Source organism: Naegleria lovaniensis (assembly GCF_003324165.1).
Source record: "Naegleria lovaniensis strain ATCC 30569 chromosome Unknown tig038, whole genome shotgun sequence".
NCBI classification, from domain to species: Eukaryota; Heterolobosea; class Eutetramitea; order Acrasida; family Naegleriidae; genus Naegleria; species Naegleria lovaniensis.
Window position 1 is genome coordinate 153,071 of NW_025407860.1, and position 23,130 is coordinate 176,200.

General features: G+C 37.5%; 13 protein-coding genes across 13 annotated transcripts; 6 read left to right on the forward strand and 7 right to left on the reverse strand.

Moving 5' to 3' along the window:
* Positions 1-201: 201 nt before the first annotated feature.
* On the reverse strand, positions 202-762 carry C9374_009303 (uncharacterized protein; the record flags this gene model as incomplete). Its single annotated transcript, XM_044699476.1, has 1 exon — positions 202-762. One exon carries the CDS (start codon positions 760-762, stop codon positions 202-204), a length of 561 nt encoding a protein of 186 aa, XP_044544654.1.
* A 308-nt stretch (positions 763-1,070) lies between these two features.
* On the forward strand, positions 1,071-2,469 carry C9374_009304 (uncharacterized protein; the record flags this gene model as incomplete). Its single annotated transcript, XM_044699477.1, has 2 exons — positions 1,071-1,620; positions 1,835-2,469. 2 exons carry the CDS (start codon positions 1,071-1,073, stop codon positions 2,467-2,469), a joined length of 1,185 nt encoding a protein of 394 aa, XP_044544655.1.
* A 242-nt stretch (positions 2,470-2,711) lies between these two features.
* On the forward strand, positions 2,712-3,227 carry C9374_009305 (uncharacterized protein; the record flags this gene model as incomplete). The annotated part of the gene is made up of 1 exon (XM_044699478.1): positions 2,712-3,227. The coding sequence occupies one exon, from the start codon at positions 2,712-2,714 to the stop codon at positions 3,225-3,227; it is 516 nt and encodes a 171-aa protein (XP_044544656.1).
* A 220-nt stretch (positions 3,228-3,447) lies between these two features.
* On the reverse strand, positions 3,448-4,824 carry C9374_009306 (uncharacterized protein; the record flags this gene model as incomplete). The annotated part of the gene is made up of 1 exon (XM_044699479.1): positions 3,448-4,824. One exon carries the CDS (start codon positions 4,822-4,824, stop codon positions 3,448-3,450), a length of 1,377 nt encoding a protein of 458 aa, XP_044544657.1.
* A 209-nt stretch (positions 4,825-5,033) lies between these two features.
* Positions 5,034-6,329, reverse strand: C9374_009307 (uncharacterized protein; the record flags this gene model as incomplete). The annotated part of the gene is made up of 3 exons (XM_044699480.1): positions 5,034-5,456; positions 5,560-6,118; positions 6,259-6,329. 3 exons carry the CDS (start codon positions 6,327-6,329, stop codon positions 5,034-5,036), a joined length of 1,053 nt encoding a protein of 350 aa, XP_044544658.1.
* Positions 6,330-6,460: 131 nt separating this feature from the next.
* C9374_009308 (uncharacterized protein) lies at positions 6,461-6,976 on the forward strand (the record flags this gene model as incomplete). Its single annotated transcript, XM_044699481.1, has 1 exon — positions 6,461-6,976. The coding sequence occupies one exon, from the start codon at positions 6,461-6,463 to the stop codon at positions 6,974-6,976; it is 516 nt and encodes a 171-aa protein (XP_044544659.1).
* Positions 6,977-7,279: 303 nt separating this feature from the next.
* On the reverse strand, positions 7,280-9,751 carry C9374_009309 (uncharacterized protein; the record flags this gene model as incomplete). The annotated part of the gene is made up of 1 exon (XM_044699482.1): positions 7,280-9,751. The coding sequence occupies one exon, from the start codon at positions 9,749-9,751 to the stop codon at positions 7,280-7,282; it is 2,472 nt and encodes an 823-aa protein (XP_044544660.1).
* A 663-nt stretch (positions 9,752-10,414) lies between these two features.
* C9374_009310 (uncharacterized protein) lies at positions 10,415-10,903 on the forward strand (the record flags this gene model as incomplete). Its single annotated transcript, XM_044699484.1, has 1 exon — positions 10,415-10,903. One exon carries the CDS (start codon positions 10,415-10,417, stop codon positions 10,901-10,903), a length of 489 nt encoding a protein of 162 aa, XP_044544661.1.
* Positions 10,904-11,023: 120 nt separating this feature from the next.
* On the reverse strand, positions 11,024-15,308 carry C9374_009311 (uncharacterized protein; the record flags this gene model as incomplete). Its single annotated transcript, XM_044699485.1, has 4 exons — positions 11,024-14,354; positions 14,424-14,656; positions 14,715-15,118; positions 15,173-15,308. The coding sequence occupies 4 exons, from the start codon at positions 15,306-15,308 to the stop codon at positions 11,024-11,026; spliced, it is 4,104 nt and encodes a 1,367-aa protein (XP_044544662.1).
* A 251-nt stretch (positions 15,309-15,559) lies between these two features.
* C9374_009312 (uncharacterized protein) lies at positions 15,560-16,162 on the reverse strand (the record flags this gene model as incomplete). The annotated part of the gene is made up of 1 exon (XM_044699486.1): positions 15,560-16,162. One exon carries the CDS (start codon positions 16,160-16,162, stop codon positions 15,560-15,562), a length of 603 nt encoding a protein of 200 aa, XP_044544663.1.
* Positions 16,163-16,349: 187 nt separating this feature from the next.
* On the forward strand, positions 16,350-18,761 carry C9374_009313 (uncharacterized protein; the record flags this gene model as incomplete). Its single annotated transcript, XM_044699487.1, has 1 exon — positions 16,350-18,761. The coding sequence occupies one exon, from the start codon at positions 16,350-16,352 to the stop codon at positions 18,759-18,761; it is 2,412 nt and encodes an 803-aa protein (XP_044544664.1).
* Positions 18,762-18,850: 89 nt separating this feature from the next.
* Positions 18,851-21,728, reverse strand: C9374_009314 (uncharacterized protein; the record flags this gene model as incomplete). Its single annotated transcript, XM_044699488.1, has 3 exons — positions 18,851-19,483; positions 19,607-19,937; positions 20,035-21,728. The coding sequence occupies 3 exons, from the start codon at positions 21,726-21,728 to the stop codon at positions 18,851-18,853; spliced, it is 2,658 nt and encodes an 885-aa protein (XP_044544665.1).
* Positions 21,729-21,771: 43 nt separating this feature from the next.
* Positions 21,772-23,115, forward strand: C9374_009315 (uncharacterized protein; the record flags this gene model as incomplete). Its single annotated transcript, XM_044699489.1, has 1 exon — positions 21,772-23,115. The coding sequence occupies one exon, from the start codon at positions 21,772-21,774 to the stop codon at positions 23,113-23,115; it is 1,344 nt and encodes a 447-aa protein (XP_044544666.1).
* Positions 23,116-23,130: the final 15 nt, after the last annotated feature.

Sequence of the window (23,130 nt, forward strand, 5' to 3'; positions counted from 1 at the left end):
GTAACAATGTTCAAAACAACCCTTATGATACACAAAACCTCTCTATTTTCCACAAGGTCTGTCATGTAATTATCTTCACAAATGGGTTCAGTTATTACTGTTCGAGTTGATTTTAACAATAAATCCTCCATGAGTGATAAAACTGGATCCAGGTCGTGTCATTAAACCATCAAGTATCGCAAGCATTCACTACGCACACCCTTATTGAGTCACTTTTTGCTTCACCCCTTTTTCTGTTGTTTTTGGATTAAAAGTAGGTTTGGTCATAGACGACGACTCGACTTTTTGATGAGTCATTAATGTAGCCAATAAGAACACCTCTTTCAATTTTTGATGATAATGATAATTTCCATGCTCTCCACATGCTAACTTGAGAATATGAAGAAGTGGACTCAATCGGATAGCCTTTCGCTTATTATGAGACATGTTGAATCCTTCATCAAAGGCTCTCTCTAAACCCTTCAAATAAATAAATCCATCCTTTAGTTGCTGTTCAAACCATTCGGGAGTCTTCTTTTCTTCGTTATATAATCGTTGAGCCTGTTTAAATTGTTTCCGAATTTCTCCAGTTAAATATTGTCTAAATTCTTCACCAGGAATTAAATAACTCACTCGGTAACTTCTGGATGGAGAAGGCTCATTCTTGAGATGGAAATCCACACTCTTTTTTAAAAGAGAACGATAGAGCATGAGAGAGTACTTCCTCAGAAGATACTTGTCGAATGTAGTAGCGGTTGCAGAGGCTAGGAGATGAGATGACATTCTTTCGGAAACGTAATTGTGTGTTATTGAATTGAATGGCGTTGTTTTCCAAAGTGAATAATTGATTATTATATTATAAAAAACAATTTCTTTGCCGATGATGAATTCTTCTAAAATGTTTGTCCAATAAAATAGCCAAAAACAAGAGCAAGGCCAACAAAGAATTTTAAACGGAGGAAATGTCGAGTTATTTTTAAAAAAAACATCAAAAAAAAAATAGCTTGCGTACCAGTGGTGCTGTATTCTAATATTTCGATCAAAGTAGTAGTATTGATACAACAACAACTCGCACACGGAACAACAAGAGAATGGAGATCGATGAAAGAAGAAACAAAGCTCTAAATGTTTATGCTGAAAAGCTTGCTCAACACAGGAATCTTGAAGCTGAAGTAAAAAAGATTCGCGAAAATCAAAAAGATTTGAAAAAGAAATATGAAAAGACAGAAGACGATCTTAAAGCTCTTCAATCTGTTGGACAAATTGTAGGAGAAGTTTTAAAACAATTGGATGATGAACGTTTTATTATAAAGGCAAGCAGTGGACCAAGATATGTTACCGGAGTTAGAAAAAAGATTGACAAGGCAAAATTGAAGCCAGGTACAAGAGTTGCTCTCGATATGACTACATTGACAATCATGAGGATTTTACCTCGAGAAGTGGATCCTTCTGTTTTCAACATGATTGAATCAAAAGATGTCAAATTGGATAAGACACACTTTAACGAAATTGGTGGTCTCAATGAACAAATTAGAGAATTAAGAGAAGCCATCGAACTTCCACTCATTAACCCAGAAATTTTCGTGAGAGTTGGTATCAAGGCACCAAAGGGTGTGTTGTTGTACGGACCTCCTGGTACTGGTATGTTTTTCTGTGGTTTTGGTCAATCATGTACTAATAATTATTCACAATTCCATTAATGTTTTGACCATTTGTGACATGCAAACATTTTTTAACGTTCGAATATGCCAATGACTTGCTTTTGAACACTACCCTCCCCAATCGTTACAAATTTGGCTTACTTGCTTTGCTGCATTGAATTAACCATTCTCATCATTTCACAAATCGAATACAGGTAAAACATTGCTGGCCAGAGCAATTGCAAGTAATATTGAAGCAAACTTTTTGAAGGTTGTGGCCAGTGCCATTGTAGATAAATATATTGGAGAATCCGCTCGTATTATCCGTGAAATGTTTGGATATGCTCGTGATCACCAACCTTGTATAATTTTCATGGACGAAATTGACGCCATTGGTGGCAAAAGATTTTCAGAAGGTACCAGTGCTGATCGTGAAATTCAAAGAACGCTCATGGAATTGTTGAATCAATTGGATGGTTTCAACGATGTCGGCCAAGTCAAATTTATCATGGCCACCAATAGACCTGACGTGCTGGATACTGCCTTGATGAGACCTGGTCGTCTCGACAGAAAGATTGAAATTTCATTACCCAATGAACAAGGAAGATTGTCCATTTTACAAATTCACTCCAAAAGCATGACCAAACAAGGTGAAATTGACTATGATGCCATTGTTAAGCTCTCGGACGGATTCAATGGAGCCGATTTACGTAACGTGTGTACTGAGGCTGGTATGTTTGCTCTCAGAGCCAAGAGAGACTATGTCATACATGAGGACTTTATGAAAGCTGTTCGAAAGATGATGGACATGAAGAAGTTAGAAACCAAACTTGAATATAGCAAGATTTAATCTGATTCATTCGTTCGGAAAGGAGTACTGTACTCCAATTAAAAGTTTTCATGTAATTTTATGATGCTGCCTATGCTATTGCCTTATCATTAATAAGCACCTCGGCATGACCCGTCTTGGCAATTTGAAAAACAAACAATTGTAAACCCAGTACCAACCAATCGCAGACCTGACCAATTTTTTTGAAGTTGAAATTTTTCGTCTTGAAAAAATATCTCAACATCCCAACAACCACAACAACAATGAAGGTCTACACTGATATTTTCACCCGTGATGAATTGTTCTCTGATTCTTTCCCAATGAAGGTTGAATATGAAGGATTCATTTACAATGTTTCCTCCAAGTTCATGGTTAAAGATGAAGATGAGGATATCCTCTACGATCCAGACCAATTCGAAAAATTGGAAAACAAGCCAGAAAATACCACAAAGGTTGACCAAATTGTTGATAGCTTCCACTTGGTTGAAATGACTGGAATTGAAAAGGTTAAGCAATTGGTTGATACCGTCGGACCATACTTGTCCACTTTGAGAGCTAAAATTGAAAAGGAGAGCACTGAAAAGCTCGCCAAATTCAACGAGCAAGTCAAGAAGTTCCTCGCTGACCAAGTTGGTAAGGACATCAAGAATTACAAATTCTACCAAGGCGAATCTAACGATATGGACAAGTCGATGCTCATCTTCCAAAAGTTCAATGATGACGGAAAAACCTCACAATTGTTCTTCTTTGTTGACGGTTTGAAGGAAGTTAAGATGTAAAATTAGCTCGTGATTAATAACATAAGAAATTTATTTTCGAAATAATCATTATTTCCGGTTCTCTTATTTTCATCACCGTGATGATGACAATCACTGCATCGTCGCCTTCAATGATAATCACGGAATTGTATCAATTTGGTTTGTAAATCATTGATTTTCATCAATGTTCTTTTAGAAGGAAAATCAAGAATGCACACGTTTGCAATGTTGTTTACTGCAATTAATCTTTGAATTTCATTTCTTCAATATTCCAACCGGGAATGCCGAACTGTTTAGCGAACGTTTCCACATCATGCTTCAATTGTTTCAATTCTTCATCCTCTGGCTTAATTTGTGCCAAAAAGTCTGGTAACTTGGGAGAGGCAGCTTGTTGTTGGAGTCTCAATCCCAATTGCAAGCCACGATGCAAGAATTCAGCAACACGTTCGAAATCTTCTTCCTTGAGTCCACGAGTGGTCAAAGCAGGAGTTCCCAAACGAATTCCATATGGTGACAATGCATTTGGATCGCCAGCAATCGAGTTCTTGTTGGCTGTGATTGAGACTGCATCGAAAAGCTTTTCCATCTTGCTTCCAGTGATTCCTTGTGGTCTCAAGTTCCACAACACCAAGTGATTATCAGTGCCTCCAGTTGCCAAAGTATATCCATAGTCAATTAGACATTTGGCGAGTGTCTTGGCATTGGCCTTCACTTGTTTGATATGTTCCTTGAATTCTTGAGTTTGTACTTGCTTTAGTTGAGTGGCGATGGCTGCAATTTGATGATTATGTGGACCACCTTGAATTCCAGGGAATACAGCAAAATCAATCTTTGGCATGAGATCCTTCTTGGCAAATATGATACCAGCTCGAGGTCCTCTGAGTGATTTGTGTGTAGTGGATGTGACAACATCACAATATTCAAATGGATTATTGTGCTCTTTGGCAGCGACCAATCCCGAATAGTGAGCCATATCACACATTAAATAGGCTTCAACATCGGTGGCAATCTGTCTCAATCTGGCATAATCCCAATCTCTTGGATATGCACTTCCTCCGCAAATAATTAATTTTGGTCTAAAAACTTTGGCTGATTTTTCAAGTCCATCATAATCAATATAACCCTGTTGATTCACACAATATGGCAAGCTTTCAAAGAAGATGGAAGTAGCAGAAATTTTCTTCTTTCCAGAATAATAACCGTGAGTTAAATGTCCTCCACTTGGCAAATCAAGACCCATGATACGATCATGAGGTTGCAATAGACCAGTATAAACCGCAAAGTTAGCAGGTGATCCGGAGTAGGGTTGTACATTCACACTCCATTCTTCTGGTGAGAGATTAAAAGCAGAAAGAGCTCTCTCCTTGCACAATTTTTCAATTTCATCAATCACTTCATTTCCTCCATAGTAACGAGCTCCAACTTGTCCTTCGCTGTACTTGTTAGTAAGGCAACTTCCGAGGCAGTCCATCACAGCCTGGCTTGTAAAGTTTTCACTAGCAATTAATTCAAGACCCTTCCATTGTCTGTTCTTTTCCTTTTCAATGAGGTCAAAGAGTTCTGGATCTGCTTCGGAGAGTGGAGTGTTACCAACTAGTTTGGGAATGGATGAAGACATTTTTTTTTAATATCGGAGCATGATGATTGTAATATGGCCAAAGAATAGAGTTTGGGTGCAGTTTCTGTAACATTACCTGCATGATTCAATGAATTCATTGGATTGGTTCTAGCGTGTAACGTGCACGTTTAAAATATGATCGTGTTGTCTATGGACTCCAACCTTGTGTGATGACCATCGTGCGCTCGGATTAATCACACAACTTTTATTTACACCTTGTAAATGCATTGCCACAACTTTTTGATGGACATTCCATCCTTAAGTTCTTCACAAGCTAAACCAAGTTCTTCACTGAAACCAATCGAAGTATTGCTTGACTTGTCGGAAGTGTCAACATAGTACGGAGCGAGTGGGTCACTGGTGTCTTTGTTTCCAATGTACTTAATACTCTCTGTGGTTTTTGGAACCATGAGCTGTTCGAGACTAGCCTGCTTTTCTTCTGGCTGATATTCAACACCAAGCAGTGGATTATCTGTAAAGAGTTGATGAAGAGATGATACTTCTTTGAACAAATCACTGAGTCTTTCGACTGGATCGACTTTAAATCCCAACACAAATTCTCTTCCTGCACTTCTGTTCGTTTCAACCACAAATGCTTTTCCAAACTTGGAGTCTCTAAATGATACATTTTTCTGTGAAGGATTCATGTGTTATAGATACCAAAAGAGTTGGAAGTAGTAGTCAACAGACATTTCATTCCTCATGTCAGTTCAGTAGCGTTGCATTCTTACTTACAATTTGAAGGTAAGGAATGGATACATTGAAATTTTCTGCAAGGTCTGCAAACCACACCACTCGTACATTGGTCACAATAAATGTTCCCAAGTTTCCTTGCTCTGCACTCAAATTCCAAACACCACTCAATGTTGTATATACTTGCTCTTTGGGTAACAACTCTAAATGCTTATTCTTAATGATGGCCGATCTCAAGCGGATTTCTCTGTACATTTTGCTTGACTGATAGGCTTTAAATACTGCTTGAATGGTCGAGAATAGTCTCGGATTTGTTTTCACCATATTTGAAAATATAAATTCAAATCTTGAGCCATGATATTTTGTTAATAAATATAATGCTTGAGTGGATCCTTTTAATCGACTCGATCCTGTCTGAATTTTAATATTCACCATTGTATTGTATCCAATGCTCAAATTAATTTTCGGATTTCTTGTACAGATCCACAATAATCGTAAATTTGTAATGACACATCTTCCCTTCTCTCCATTATTTCCTTTCGTATCCTCTACATTTTCCAAAACATCAATTTCAAACTCTCCCTTCCTCAAATTAAGTTCTCTAACAGTGTGTTGTTGCAATTCATTTCAATATGGATTTGCCCAACCATATTTCGGGATCCAATTATCCAATAAATTATTATTTTCCATCATAGAGAATGATGAACTCTCGGGTCCAATGTTGTATACAACTCAACATACCCTGCCTCAAAGTTGGAATCAAATCTAATTTCTCGATCTTGCCAAAAAATCGTAGAAGAGTTGGCGCTCATTTTTTTTAAGTGTATCAATGATTTTTAATCGAAACAACCACAAAGTTAAATTCTCATTCGATTCTCCTTCTCAATTTTCAAATAAGAAACTGACCTTGTACTTTTCATAAATGAAAAATCTTACAAAAAAAATGGAAAGCTTGCAAAACTTTTGGTCTCAAACGGTTGTTCCAAACTCTTCGAAATTAATCACGAAGGTTAAATCTCTATCAACAACAACAACAACAACAACAAAATCAGAGATGAACCCACCAACAACAACGAACGACTCTGAAAATACATCATCTCCAGTGAAAGAAACAGCTTTGGGAGCAACTGTGGGTGGTGTTGTGGCTGGATCAACCGCCTACGTTGGTATTCCAACTCTTGCTTCTCTCCTCGGGTTTGGTAAAGCAGGAATTGCTTCATGCTCTCTGGCTTCATCATGGATGAGTGCTGTAGCCGTGGCCAATGGAGGTGGTGTTGCTGCTGGCTCAACCGTTGCTACGTTGCAATCGATTGGTGCTGCGGGTGCGGTTGGTTTGACCACAACGGTTCTTCCCGTAGCGATTATTGGTGGTGTTGTGGTTGGAGCTGGTGTTTATGGATATAAGAAATATTATAAAAAGAATAATAATGAGAATGGAAATGGGAATTCTGGAAAGTGAGACCAGGTGATGATCTCAGTGATTGATTTTCATTTCGTTTACGAGAGGAGCAAGAGCTCTTTCAATGATGAACGAGTGCGAACGAATGATTCACTCTCAATTTAAAATAAAACGTGTGTCAAGCAGACCATGTGGTCCTCGTGAGACATTCCCAAACACTCTCTCGATGTGGAAGTCTTTCAAAATCCAGTTGTTAATTTTTGAATTTATTCCAACATCAATATCCATAACACGAGACAGCAAGAACGTCAAACCAAACGAATTCGAACGTTCATTCACAAACGCTTTCCAGTAATCATTTATTTAATATTTGGATGAAGAATTTCTATTCTTAAAGAGTGGATGAACTGCAGCTGACACTGTAGACTTGTTTCTCTTATTCTTTACAGTGTTTCCATCAAGTACATGATAAACAACTCCTTGTCCTCCTGAAAGCTGTGCCATAGAAATTGATGCTTGTTGAGTGTTACTCTCATCATCCACTTTTTCTTCGTCACCACATGCATCACGTGCCGCTTTGACCACACCAAGCCATTCCTTCTCATTGATTGTGGTGCGACCATAGGACAATCCTAATTCACCACTTGCACAATGTTCATAATACTTTTCAATATCTGGCAACACTCTGAACTTATAACCTTGATTAATCAAGAATTGTTGTCTCTTAGTTGAGTAGAACATTTCACGTGTGTCTTGAGAGACCAATGTGTAAAAATAAGCGTGTTGATGGTTCAGTCCTCCTGCCTTTGGACGTAAAATTCTTCCCAAACGTTGTGCTTCTTGTCTTCGACTTCCAAAATGAGAGGAAATTTCAATAATGACTGTTGCTTCTGGAATATCAATCGCCGTGTCACCAACCTTACTCATAAACAAGGTGTTAAAGGGACGACCTTGTCTGAATCGATTCAAAACCTCAATTCTTTCTTGTTGCGTCGTGTTACCACAAATGAATGGAAGTTTGAGTTTCGTGGCATATTGTTCCAATGAAAAGACATTATCACTAAATACAATAATCTTATCTCCTTGTTTTTCATGATATCGAATTAAAAATTCACACGCTCTGAATTTGTTTGGATTCATGACATACAAGAGAGTCTTCTTCTTGGCATTAGCAATCAAGTATTCGGCATAGAATTCAGCAGTCATTGGACACCATACTTCTACACATTGAACATGAGCGAGATGTCCCTTTTTTTGAAGATCGAGCCAATTGGCTTCGTATAATTTTGGACCAATCAAAAAGTATAAATCATCAATTCTCGAATCTTCACGAACGAGAGTGGCTGTGAGTCCAAGTTTACAATGCGATTTTAAACTGGAGACATTTCTGAATTGATGAGCTGGCACGACGTGAACTTCATCCAAAATGAGTAAACCCCACTCTCTACTTTGAATATAATTCATCATTTCCTTCGATTTACCACTTCTCTTGTGTTGTTGTGTCAACATGGAATAGGTCGTAATAATGATCAAAGGTTCTTGGAGTTCCTCTTTTGGAAGTGAATCCTTTTCTTGAGAGGTGAACACAATGACTTGACGTTCATCGATGGTACTCCATAATTTAAATTGATTTTTCCATTGTAAAACACTCACCGAGTTGATACACAATACGAGTGTTCTCTTTTTAACAGTACATGCAGCAGTGACTCCAACAAGTGTTTTTCCAGCACCACATGGCAAGACAATAATTCCACTTCTTGCTCTTCCATTGCTAAACATTTTGCTGAGTGATTTTTCTTGATAGGATCGAATGGTAGTTGTTGGTTTCAAATCAATGCGTAATGACTTGTTGGAACTGTCATTTCTGAAATCATATTCTTCGAGAGTGGGAAGACCAATTTCAATGCATCTCTTTTTGACATGTTCAACTTGGTTGGGATGAATTTCAAATTGATAATAGTTTGTTATTACGTGTGTGGAAGACATGTCACAATCATCATCATGGTTGTCGTAATTGTCTATTTGATCATGATCTACTTGAATCATTTCTGTTTGAATTTTAAATGGAACAGATTTGGTATTTGAAATTAATGCTTGTTTTTGGAATTTTTCAATTTCCAATGGCTTTGATTTAATAATGAATCTTCCACTCGAATCAATGTTTGGAAATTCTGTTCGATCTGATGGACTGACAGCAGCTGAACGAATGATAGAATCCTCCAATAATTTTTCCATAACACTTAAATGTTGCGATTCCATGAAAAATCGATTTTTCTGTAGAACAAGTTTAACATTACCATATTTTCTTGTTACTTCCGTAATAAAGTTAATTAACGAATCTGGTAATTGTACCTTACTCAACTTGTCCAACATTTGAATCACATGTTCAGTATTCATTCCAATACTAACAGCAGCAAAAAGAGAATATTCGGTCAATATATATTCATGAAAGCTTTCAAGACGAGAAATGGGTTCAGCTATTGCCACTAGAAAATCATACGCTTGTAGATAGATTGGAGAACATGTCTCCATGAAAATATGGAATCGTTCATCCACATCGGAACAAATCCAAATGGGTCTTAATACATGATCTTTTTTGAGAATGAGATTTGAATGATCCAACTGAAGGTCGTTTCGTTGATTGAAAAGGTCCCGAACAAGAGTTTCTTCAGAAAATTTGGAAACGACTTGATGGTCCATGGAGGTCTCTATGGATGGATCATTTTTTTGTTTCTTCATTGTGGATGATTCTTCTTGTTTCCTTCTCTTCTTGAATGTTGTTGGATCTTGATTATTGTTCATGTTGGTATTGTTGCTACTTGATGAGGGTGACATTATGGTGTGAATCAAAGAGGTTCAGGTATTTTTTTTATCATAATGTTGTTGTTTGAGATTGAAAGAATGTGACAGGTTTTTTGAAGATAAAAATATAAATGGAATTCTGATTGATAAGATGAATACCGCAACAACTTGGTGTGGAAGAGAGCTAGAGAGTATCCACAACTTGTCCTACATGTTGCTCCTATTCAGAGAATTATTCAAACCTTGATCTATTTTAGGATTTATTTCGAATATTAAATACTAAAAGAAACAAAGCTTCCTTGATTCCATTCATCTGACAGCCAATGTCGAATCCTGAGACTCTGGAAAGATCATAATTTCATGTTGTAACGAATCGTAAGCCCTTATTGCCTCTTTAGAAAATCATCAATGTCATGATTTTGTTTATCATAATTATGATGTTGTTGGTCTTTCTTGTCAAAAACAACGATCAAAAAAAACACAGGAAACGTTTCTTTGACCTACAACGCAAAAACTCCCTCACTGATCTCACTCTCGACACACCGTCTCAAGTACTATTACTAATCTCCGTTGCTAGTGCCAACTCGATCGCGACTCGTACGACCTTCACACATAACTCTAGACCTCTCTCTTCTCTCATTGACTCTCACCAAAAACTTTGAAAAACTAGAAACAACAACAACACCGTGACACACCATGCCAACACTCTCGGAAAAGAATCGAACGGACCTTCAGGAACAAAAGAAGGGTTTCAAAATATTCTCCTTCTTGTTGAAAAAGAGACAATCCACACAGAAAGGAGGCTCACCATCCACTCCTTCCTCGTTGAATTCATCGTTAGGTGCTGACCGTAGGAGCACTGCAAGTAGCAGTTTTGACAGCAATGAGAATATGGATTGTTGTGATAACACAACGAATCATCTCACAACTCTATTGTCAACCACGAACAAGTCTCAACCAAGCTGCATGACAACACCATCCTCTCACCAACAACATAACAACACGACACAACAACAACAAGCATCTCTGGGTACTTTATCTTCGGATAGAGCTCAAAATAATAGAAATTCAGCCCGTATCATTAGGAGAAATGACAGTCAACGTTTTAATGACAAGTTGAACAATCGAAAAAGTGCAGCATTTACGAGAGGCCTCCAAACAACGAGTACGGACGAAGAAATGTAGTAGTAGTTCTAAGTATAAAATAGTTTGGACGTGATGTTTAAGGATGAAAGGAGCCAGACACTCCCATTTTTCCGAGCATTGTGTGACATAGTATGTCACCATTTGCATTTATTGAATAAATTATCGCAACATGACAATAACAGTATCAGCCAAAAGCATATCCTTGAAATACATGGTGGTGTCAACATTTGAGTAATAAATGGAATGGCCGTATGGCTCAGATTTCCATCTTCCACTGACGACACAAGTGTCAGTGGCTCTGGCAATAATAAGCCAGCCAAGGTCGTAATCACAATTGTAATAAGACTTGATAACGGTCCACCTTCTGTTATTAACAGTGTCACCAATTGCAGCGAAATATTGATATGTGTCATAATAACCCAAATGTAGCCCCCAGTTTGAATGTTTAACCGAGTCTTTGGTAAACCAAAGATTTTTGTCTGAACCAAGCCCAAAGACAATATATCTCTTAACTGAACCTTCAGAGGTAATTTCAACCCTTGCCTCCGTGAAAATATTCCAACTATTCTTTACAGAAGCCAAATGATAAATGTCTGTACTGAACTTGTTTGGTGTTCCTACTGTGTCGCTAGTGCTTGTCCAAATAGTATAAGCATCGTCGCTCACTCGTTTTGGATACTTGTACACCAAGGTCCAACCAGAATTATCATTTCCAGAGCTATCTTTTGATGACATGTCACAAAATACGGGAATAGCGTCTTTGGTGGAGTCAGGTTGGATTAAATACATGCCGTCTCCAATCTCACCAGAATAAAGCCTGCTTGAGTTTGATGGGAATCGATAGTAGTAGCAAGAGGCAGCAAAGGTCAAGTCTGCATATCTTCTATATCCACCATACAATACAATACCAACTTTTCGGCAGTCAGTTCCATACCTCTCAGTACCGCAAATGCATTTGCTGTTTGCGCATGCTCCAGCATAACTACACAAAAGAGGAGCACCTGTGTAGGGAACATTACAAAGTATTTGTAACTGAGGTGAAACTCGGTTATCAGGTACTTGGTTATTTGTGAACAGAGAAACTCTTGATGGATCGTACCTTAATTTGTAAAGGCCATCTCCAAGGCTGGTAATAGAGTTTGAATATTTGAGTAAACGGTAGTATGTTTGTAGTTCGTTGGCCTTGGTTTGCATCGATACCATTTCAGGATGATGGGTGAAACTTGGCAATGTTGGCGTCATGTCACAAAATTGAAGCACTGGAGGCATTTCTGGATATGGTTGAATCATGTAAAATCCATTTCCAGTATATCCAGAATACAATCGAGATGTATTGAATGGATTTTTGTACTCTTCACATGATCGAGCATAGGTGCCATCAGCATATCTTCGATTGTTCTCAAACGCCAAAATGCTCACGAACTCACAATTTCTACCGCTTCTTCCTGGTGAACACACGCAAGTATCGTAGTCTGCACAAACTCCACCTGATGAGCAAACGCTTGGGTGTGTGGCTTGAACGCCATTACAGAACAAACACAACAATCTGTACTTTTTACACCATGACTCGGTGGTAAGGACTGGGTCATTGTAGAGCATCCATGATTCTACAGGATCATTTGTGCTAGCAACAGCCATGAACGGTCCACCACTTGCCGTGCTGCTATTTCCTCCATTGAATATATAGAGAGAGTTGTTTGTGGAAACAAACGTTCCAGTATTAATTGAATAGAAGGGTAAAAGACCAAAAGTCATTTGCCATGTTGTTGGGTCTGATATTGGAGCTCTAAAAATGTTAAATGTCGACTGATGTAATTCATTGAAACCCCCAAATAAATAGACATAATCACCAACAATTTCCGAATATGCAGAATGTAGAGGAGTAGAAATATTCTTGCCTCGTACAATTTCAAAGGCTAAAACATTAGACAGGGGTGCCCTCAATATCGTGTCCACAATAATGGGAGCAAGAGTTGGGCCTTCATCCCAGGTTTCGTTGTAGTAATACAATCTTGACATTCCTCCAAATATATAAACGAAATCTCCAATAATTTGAATACTTCCAGATGCCAACGGTATAGGAAGCGTAACATTCACCAATTCCCATTCCTGCGACAAGGTATAGATTGGACATCTGTAGATCGAGTTGGATATTTCATCATTGATAAATCCTCCAAACAAATACATGTACTCATTAAGTTTCAAAAAGTGGGAATTATAGATTGAAACAGGAAAGCCCTCGTTCGTTGAATTGTTATATTCCAAGATTGTCCAATTGTTGGTATTGGTGACGTTCGTACTGTACATGTTAAATCCATTCCAGGATCGAGTGGGTACTGTCACCTCCGGCTTGAGTAAATATCCATCCTCCCCCATTTCGAAATACACAGGTTTTCTCTGATACCATGGAATGGTCATGCTGTCTTGAAGTCTTACTTTGGTGAACTTTCCATCCAATGAAAAAACATATCTTTTGGGATCGTTGGGCATAGCACCAGGTAGCAATGCAGGTTGAGAATCAAGACATTCATGGCCATAGAAATATGGCACATTGTTGCACAAACCAACAGCATGAATAGAGCCATCTGCAAGAAATAGGAATGAGTAATTCTCTGACGATGTCATATCAACAATAGGTTGTTGTGTATAATCTATTCTAGTTGGTACAGAAACAGTTGATGTGGAAAGACCAGTTCCCGTTTGGTTGACATCATTCTTTCCCCACGCAAAGATGGTGTTATTCGAGCAAAGTACAATATTCACATTTGCTTTGGTATGAATCTTTTTCACATTGCAGTCACTCAATCCAGGAACCAGCTTTGGCTTTAGAACGTTCGTTGTGGTTCCGTCACCAATTTGGCCATGTTCATTGTATCCCCACGAAAAAACTTCTCCACTTGATGTCAATGCAAGGTTGTGAGCATAACCGCATTGAATGTCAACAATCGTTCGATATCCAAAGTTATCCATTTTCACCTTAACAGGCTCTCCTGTATTGACATTTGAGTTTGTTCCCAATTGCCCTAATGAATTGTCTCCCATTGCATATAACGAGCCATTTGTTGTTAACATTAGAGCATGTTTCCAACCACCACACACTCTGTAGATCGTTTGGTTCAATAATGCTCCATATCTGTAAACTGCGAAGGGCCTATTCTTTTCGTCCCATGTTCTGTCACCAAGTTGACCAGCAAGATTATCACCCCAAGCCCAAAGCTTTCCAGTGATATCCACTGCAAAAGAGAACGAATATCCCATAGCAATTTGTACAATGGTGGTATTAAAATTGAAGCCATTGATTCTAGTTGGGGTAAGGACTGGCTTGGTCCCTCCAGTGGCCATTTGAGAGTTTGTATTTTCTCCAAAACCATAGAGGCCCTTGTCAGTTAAAATCAAGTTGCTATTCATACTTGATTCAATTTGTAAAATTTTGTGTCCTTTGAGATTTTCAACAGGAGCATTATAGACAATTTTTGAATCCGTCATTCTCCTTTTGAAGTTTGTGGAATGTCATAAAATTATTGTTACTGCCTTAATAAAGTTTATGTCGGAAACATACCTTCCCAAATTTCCATTCAGATAGACTCCAGTGGAATATACTTTTCCATTAGGCATTAGTACAAGTACATGTTTCGATCCGGCACTAATTCTGTTTGTAATTCTAGCAGTTGTACTGTTTCGAACAAAATCTCCAGGTTTACCCGTTTCAAATGTTGAATACTGATCTCGGGAAATGTTGAAATGCTTGCCTCTGAAAAACATTTCTTCTCCATAGACATATTCCGTAAAATTCTTACAAGCATCACAACAATTGGTAAGCTTTCTGCAAAAGAGATCCCACAAAACTTACATTGATTCCTGTTGCACATTTCTCTCCCAAATCAAAAATTGTATTTCTTCCAAGAGTCAGAATATGTTCCAACTCAAGCTCTCGACTGACTACCCGCACAAGAGTGTCCCATGAGGATTGCGACATATTTCCAAGAACCGGGCTTACTATATTGACTCGTTCGCTATTGGCTTTTGCGTCCCCGATTGCATCAACTACATCTACTGCTCGGGGTTTTTCTCTGGTATCGATCATTCTTTTTCGTTCCTGATACACATCTCCCTCAATAACCCTGATAAAACTTCGTTGTTTATACTTCCATGCTTTCACCTGTTCAATGACATGCTCTTGATCAGAGATTGTATACGAAAATGATGATGAAATAAATGGTGCAGCATAATTACATAATAGAAGGAGAGAAATTACTGCACAGTTTGTTAAGGTTGAGATCATTGGAATAATCCCAACAAGAAACTTACATAAAATAATAAGTCTATCATGATGATACAAGTTGGTGTTGTTGCGATGATTGTGGCCAACGGATGATGATGAGCAAGACCTCAAGGCTCTACACTCCGAATTGTGGTTGCCATGGCCAAACTCAAGCCTCAGCATTTTTTGCCCTGACTTGCGAGAAGTTTTTTTCATTGAATTACAGGACACTGTAAACCGAAAACGGATGCCAGCTGTCATTTTACCATGAATTACTATTGATCATCACGTAATGGTAAATAAATATGAAACAACAACAGTAATCGGAAAAACATGAGGATTGAGTTTGGCCATGAAATTAAATTTTATGTCCTTTCTGGTGCAATTTTGGAACACAAGAGTATTTACACATTTTTTTCAAACTCAAGCTATGATCACTTGGCAGACATGATGAACAACCATTCCAATCCTTCGTATAAAGCACCATCTTTACCATTTTCTTTGGTAACAATACACGAGTACTCTTCATGATCATGCTTTCTCACCATCTGTTGTACCATCTCGGCTATACTATTCGCATGTTTTCCCATTGGTTCTTGCAATCCATGAATGATAAATAATACAGGTACATTCTTTCCAATCTTTTTCAATACAAATTGAATTCGATTTGGCAAATCATCTGATTCCCAAGTGTGATTGGTAACTTCGATCGTGAGTAAAAGTCCAGCTTTTCCCTTGATATAATAATTATAAATATTTTCCTCAGTATAATAGGTTGAATAATAATTTAATTTAAAGACTGTCATGTAAAAGTTTTTATATTCCACGCTGTATGAATATTGAGTTTCAATCGGAGAAGATCTGGTATCATTATTTGCAAATGATCGTTGTAACAAGTCCGTTATTTCAGTAAATATAGCCGGAGTGTAAGAACTAGACTGAGTATATCCTAAAATACAGTATTGAGTTTGTGGTTGGAATAGATCAATAAATCGATAGAACCAATAATAAGCATAATCAAGAAGGGATTGAGACATTTTTTTGTGTGTGATTACGTGTTGATGACCTGGGCAAACGTGGCTCAAAACCACCAATGTTAATCCAACGAGTTCACCATGGTGAGTTGGTGTTCTTGATTTGAAATGGTTTTGATCCAAGTCTGAATGAATAACTTTAATGAGAAATACTTTTTATCATTCATCAATAAAATTGAAAAAACAAAAAATGTTAAAACGATATTTGGCTCCTAGTCCATCATCTTTTCTTTGTTCTTCAAAGCACAACATGCTCTCGTCATTGGGTACAGCATCAAGTACAATATTACGTACTAGTTGTAGTAGACCAATGACCATCATGCGGAGCAAAACGAATCATTTCATGTTTCCGATGAATACTACTACTAGTACTTGCAAACGAGAATATTCCGATCATTCTGAAAAGAAGGCTTCCTCCTCTCTCAAACACACAACCCGACAAAAAGATATTAAAAGTAATACTCAAGATAGTGGTGATACTCTGGGAAATATCATGTTTGAACTTCCGAGTCATATGATTAGAAATGTTGGAATTATTGCTCATATTGATGCTGGAAAAACAACAACTACTGAGAGAATGCTCTATTATTCGGGGTACAGCTCTCACTTGGGAAATGTGGACGATGGGGATACCATCACGGATTATATGCCGCAAGAACAGGAACGTGGAATTACAATTACAAGTGCAGCCATTACATTTAAATGGAAAGACCACAGAATTAATTTAATTGATACTCCAGGACATGTGGATTTTACATTTGAGGTGGAACGATCTGTCAGCGTGTTGGATGGAGCAGTTGCAATTTTTGATGTTGTCAATGGTGTAGAGGCACAAAGTAAAACAGTGTGGAGACAAGCAGATCGATATAACGTTCCTAGAATTGTTTACATGAACAAGATGGATAAAATTGGAGCCAATTTTGAATTTGCCATTTCCACACTTTTGGAAAGGCTGCCAGGTTGCCCAACTCCAATACCAGTTCAATTACCTAATGGCACAGAAGACGCCTTTACATCCGTTTTTGATTTGATCGAAATTAAAGAATATAAATTTTCAGGAGATGAGTCGCGAGAGTACAAACCTCTAGAAGTGCAACCTAAAGACCTAGATCGTGTAATGAAAGCAAGAGAAGAAATGATTGACAAAATTGCTAGTATTGATGAAGATTTAGGAGAAAAATATTTGAACGAGGAAGAAATTACACCTAATGATATTCATAATGCATTGAGAAGAATTACCATTTCTAGAAAAGCTATACCTATATTTTGTGGAAGTTCTCTCAAAAACAAAGGAGTTCAACAAGTATTGGATGGAGTCATTAGATATCTTCCTGGACCAAAAATTGATGAAAAACATAAGGAATTGAATGCATTTGCATTTAAAGTGATTAATGATGCACAACGAGGGCTACTCGTTTTTGTCAGAGTATATGGTGGTGCCATTGACATTACTAAATCACCTGCAATTTTCAACCATTCCAAAAACCAAAAAGAACGTATTGGAAAGATTTATCAAATGCATGCCAACGTACCTCAAGAGGTTAAAAAAATTTCGAGTGGAAATATTGGAGTGTTAGTGGGATTGCGAGAAACAGGTACAGGAGATATTCTGGTTGCCAAGCATGGAGCTAAACTTGACACAGCAATTCCTCAACTCTCAGTTCCAAAGCCCGTATTCTTTTGTTCCATTGAGGCAGAGAACTCGGCAGAGCAAGAGGCCCTTGATAATGCGCTTTCCATTCTTCAAAAAGAAGATTCAAGTCTTAAAATTACGAATAATGAAGAGACCAATCAAACCCTCGTGAGCGGAATGGGAGAATTGCATTTAGAAATTATCAAGGACAGAATTTTGACAGAGTATGGCATCAACGTGGAAATGGGAGAAGTACAAATTTCATACAGAGAGACACTTACAGTGGAGTCACCAGTGACATTTTTGGAATTTGACAAAAAGTTGACGACTGGAAAGAGGCTTTACGCAAAACTGTGGTTAAAAGTAGGACCATCTGAATCTGGCCAAGGCAATGTAGTGAATTTTGAATGGGATGAGGATTTATGCTTACCTGATCAAAAAGTGATTAAGAAATTTGAAAAATCCATTCGGTATGGCATTGAAAGTAGTTTCATGAGAGGTGCACTGCTAGGTTACCCCATTGAAGAAATGACCGTCACCGTTGTTGGAGCATCTATTTTAGATGACAACAATGAGCAAATTATTTCTGGAAATGAAGAGTTACAGAATCAATCCTTCATTGGATGTGCTCACACTCTCTTCAATAAGGTACTAAAAGAGAATGAACAGCACATTCGATTATTGGAGCCTTACATGGATATTGAAATTGAAACAGATCGAACTTATATTGGATCTATCATGTCAGACCTTACAGGAAGTAGAAGAGGAAAAATTAAGGGCCTGCAAAGCAAGTTAGAGCATTTTACCATTATTTGTGCAGAAGTTCCTCTCAGCGAAATGATTGGATACAGCTCACACTTACGATCGCTTACTTCTGGTCAATGTCACTACCATATGGACTTTGCCAGATATGAACCTTTGCAACAAGAATATCAAAAGAAGCTTATTACCAAGATTAGAGGATATTAAAACAATAAATTATGTGTTTTCCATTACTACTCAGTATGAATTGAGAAAAGCTCAATACATCATGTGTATTAGAGTGAGACCATGCATGTTTAAAAGTTATCCATACTTTGCCAGCTCTCAACACTGCATCGTTTCCAAAAACTGCCACACATCAGGCAAGACATGGAGAATCTCTTACTCCAGGAAAATATTGGCGAGGGATCTTGTTGCGTGACTCTATTACACAACTTGCAAACTTTGAGAGTAACAAGTGGCCTCTTTGGGTCCAAAATTCTTTCAGGCCGCTCCACAACAGGTGTTACCTTAGTAATAGAATCCACTTGTTTCCTGTGAGGGAGTATATCAATAAAATTTGGATGATACAAAAAGCCTTTCATCATGGGAGATAAATCCAAAATTTCCAAATGCTGTTGTGTTGAATAATTCGAAAGTGCTTCTTCATAACTTGACTTGTTTACATCTGACAAGATTTTAGAACACTCTTCAATGATGATAGGATTGATATGATCTCCCTTATATGTTTCCGTTTTTTTCAGTGTCGCCTCAATTGAACCCAAAAGTTTCCAAAAGAAATTAACTGCATGAGTGATGGTATGTTTGCTTAGTAACATAATTTGATTCTCTTGTTTCATCTTTGGAGTGAGAGATAATACCACAACGGACACAATCACAAGTTCTTTCAATAATAATGGTAACAAGTTTTGAGATTTTAAGCTCCCAATCTGAGTGTGGGTGGTATAAATGAGTGCAATAACAAGTGTGTGAATTCACAACAAGTTGATGAGATTGAAAATTCCATCACACACGTCAATATGTCAAACTCTTCTTTCACTACTACTACTTACCAAGTAATAAACCGATAAACTAAAGTCTGGAACTGTCTTGGTTTTTCCTTCATTGATTAGATCCGTCATACACTTTTTAATAAATAACAGTAATCGTATGGTCCAATTGGCTGTGCAAATAAATGAAAGCGCATCATCAACGTTCAACTTGGCAGATATTTCTTCACAGTATTTCATAAGCTCTTCAAAGGATTCTGGACGATTTTGAGCATGAAGTACACCAAGAGAGGCAATACTTTTTTCAGCTCTCAAAATTTGTAAAATACTATTACAATAGGTAATTGACTGTGCAACCAAGACGAGTGCTCGTTTTTCCGCACTTGGAAGCATTCTTTGAATGAAAAAAATGACAAATTAAATTCAGAGAGAATTCATAATTAGAATACAAGTGTCATGTCCCAATTTCGAATTTCATCGCTACTACTTACGAGTTAATAAATAGTGCAAATGTATCGTGTTGGAATTGCCAAAAATGAATATTGCTTTGAGTCAAGTTGTTCATGGATTTTCCGAAAGAGTCTGCAAGCTCTATAATTTCTGTGTTTGTGAATTGGTTCCTAATAGAAGCAAGTAAATCCCACTTGTCAAAACCGTTGAGCATGGAACAGTCCATCATTTTACGATAGATTTCTATAGAGTTTTTCTTCATGGTAAACAGTTTAACTCTCATGTGTGAATCTAATACAGCAAGTATGGTAGAATTGGGAGATAAGCAAGCATCCAATATTTCTGGTTTGTTTGTGACAATGACGCTACTACTGATGGTGTTGGCTTGTTTCGTTTTTCGCTTTTTTCGGGAAGGCACAAGGTTTGATTCTTTCACGAGCTCTCTACTTGCACCGTCCAAGAAAATGTTTGAAATCTCATCATGGAGTACGTATTCATTTGAAGAGAGGTTATAAATGTAAAAAGTAATTCTTCCACTTCTAGAAATAAATATTAAATATTGGCCATCCACAGATGTTTTAAATGAGATGGCATCTCCCTCAGGCATGTCAAAGTTTTGATGCTCCTTCCAAACCGTTCCGCTTAGAGAATTTCTTAATTCTTCAGAAATTGGGATTACCTTTGATATTGAAAAGGTATGATCTTTTTGGAAAAATGACTTGAATTTGTTATTCTTCGTTTTCACTATTAATCGATCCATGAAAGGAATAAAGTAGAGTCCATCAACCAAATGATCCAGCACAAACACTGAACGTGAGATAAACTTCAAATTGAATGGCAGGGTGGCATCCACATTTCTGCCAACTTCAATTCCAAAATAGGATATGTGAACAGCAGAGCTGTCACGTTCATTGCACGCTACGCATATTTGTCCGTTATTTAGAATAGTAAAATCTGCACTAGTGACACAATCTAGATTTAGTTGAATGGTAGACGTGACCCATCGTGCCTTAGCATGGTCAAAAAAGTAGAGCAACACTCTTCCATGGCTAGTAATAACGATAAATGCTCTACTTCCATGAGCTAAGCCAGTAGCCACACTTGTTTTAAATTGGTATCTATTTTCAAGAAGCTCTCCCTCTCCCTCAGTTTCAAATAGTCGTTCCGAAGGTGGATGAATAGTAAAAATTCGAATTGAATCACACCATTTACAGCACAATACATTTTCACTGTAAAAAGTTTTTCTCAGAACAAAATCATTCACACAATGATCTCCACTTTTCCATAATGAGATGGTATTATAGGAATCATTTGTTAAGAGTAGAGGTATTCCTTCATTTGCTTGCCATGAGCATCCAGAAATATTATCATACATGTGATTCGATGGTATTGTTTCCATTTGCATTGGTTCATTCGGATCCATAATAAACATCTTGTTTTGAAATGTATAAACCAACATGTTTAGCTTGTTAAAAGAAATCACACCCACTGGTCTATAACCATTCAATTCCTGAGTAGAAGAATCTCCTGACAAATCCATCATTGTGTTTGATGGTGTTGCCGTTATTGTATTAAAACCATCATCCACACTATTATCTCCAACCTGTTGCTGTTCCGATATTGAAGATGGTACTGCATTACTACTACTCTCTGCTACTACCATTCCATCATCAAGACTAGCAGAATTCATCTTATCATCATCGTTTGTTGAATCCATCAACGGTGATGAAGGCATTTTTTAAAATTGGATTTAAATTAAATAAATTTAAACAAAAAAAATGGCTCTTGCGTTTTTGAACCTAAAATCCTTTCACCCTCTCAACAAACAAAATCAGAGAAAGAAATGGATTGCGGAACAACAATATTTAACCAAGAAAAAGAAAGAGGAGCAAAGGAGGAAAGAATTAGAACAAGAACAAGAATTATACAAAGATGATCAGGTTACAACAGCAAAGACTTCGTCTCGGAAAGGAAATAAGAATATTGAGAATAATATTGCTTGGAAACAGACAACGGAATTGCAATCCGAGATGAAGAGAAGAAAGCAAATGCTAAAACAAAAAATTGTAAATATCGATGATCAACAACAAGTAACAAAAGAAACGGCAAACAAACAAGTTGAACAGAATCAGCCATTGGAATTTGTCAAACCATCAACCAAGCCAACGGCATCATCATCAACTATTTCTGCAGATACAACTCCTGAATTTTCTGATTTTGTTCGAGGATCCGACACTCAAATCAAGAAGAAATCTCGAAGAGGAGGAAGAAAGCGTGGAAATAATAACGACGATACAGCTTCAATCAGTCATGGAAATGTCAAATCGGTGGCTTTTCTGTATCAACTTCCTCCTGGTCTAAAAGATTCATTGGAGAGGGAAAAGAAGCAGAAGGAACGGGAGGAGCAAGAACGAAAAGAAAGAGAGGAACGAAATAGAAATATTATTCGAGTAAAAGCTGCACATGGCTCTTCTGAAGGCCTCAACTCAATTCAAGACTTTATGAAAATTGACACAAAAAAGAGTGATGAAAATTTGTCATCAGCTGCGGCCATAGAAAATCCTAAAGATGAACATCTTACTAATGATACTAAAGAAGAAGAATCAAAATCAGAAAAGAAGTACATTCCCAAAGATCAGTTGTCTGATGTTGAAAAATTCCCATTCCTTAAACATGCTCCAACAGAAGGATCCTACACAGAATTTGTAAAAGTGAAACACAAGCCTTTTGGTATTGAGCTTAGAAATGTAAAGTGTACAAAATGCGGACAATTTGGTCACACCAATGTTGACAGAGAGTGTCCATTGTTTGGGATTAGTAGAGTGGATTCTGATATTGTAGCTAGGGAAGATCCACTTTTGCAAATGCAACAAATTAGTGACTTGATGACTACAGATCATGAAGCTTCAGTGCAAAACAATGACGACGTGTTTGAAGATTATTTTACCAAGGATGACACAAGTCCTGAAGAAATTTATGAAGTGTTAGTGACCATGTGTAAAGAAGATAAGAAAAAGCTCTTCAAAAAGTACAAAAAGCTGAAGTCCAAACTCAAGAAGAGAAGGAAGAAAGCTGAGGAGACAGCAACAGCATCCTCCACTAAAAAAGCCAAACTGAAGTAACTTGTGCTAATTCCA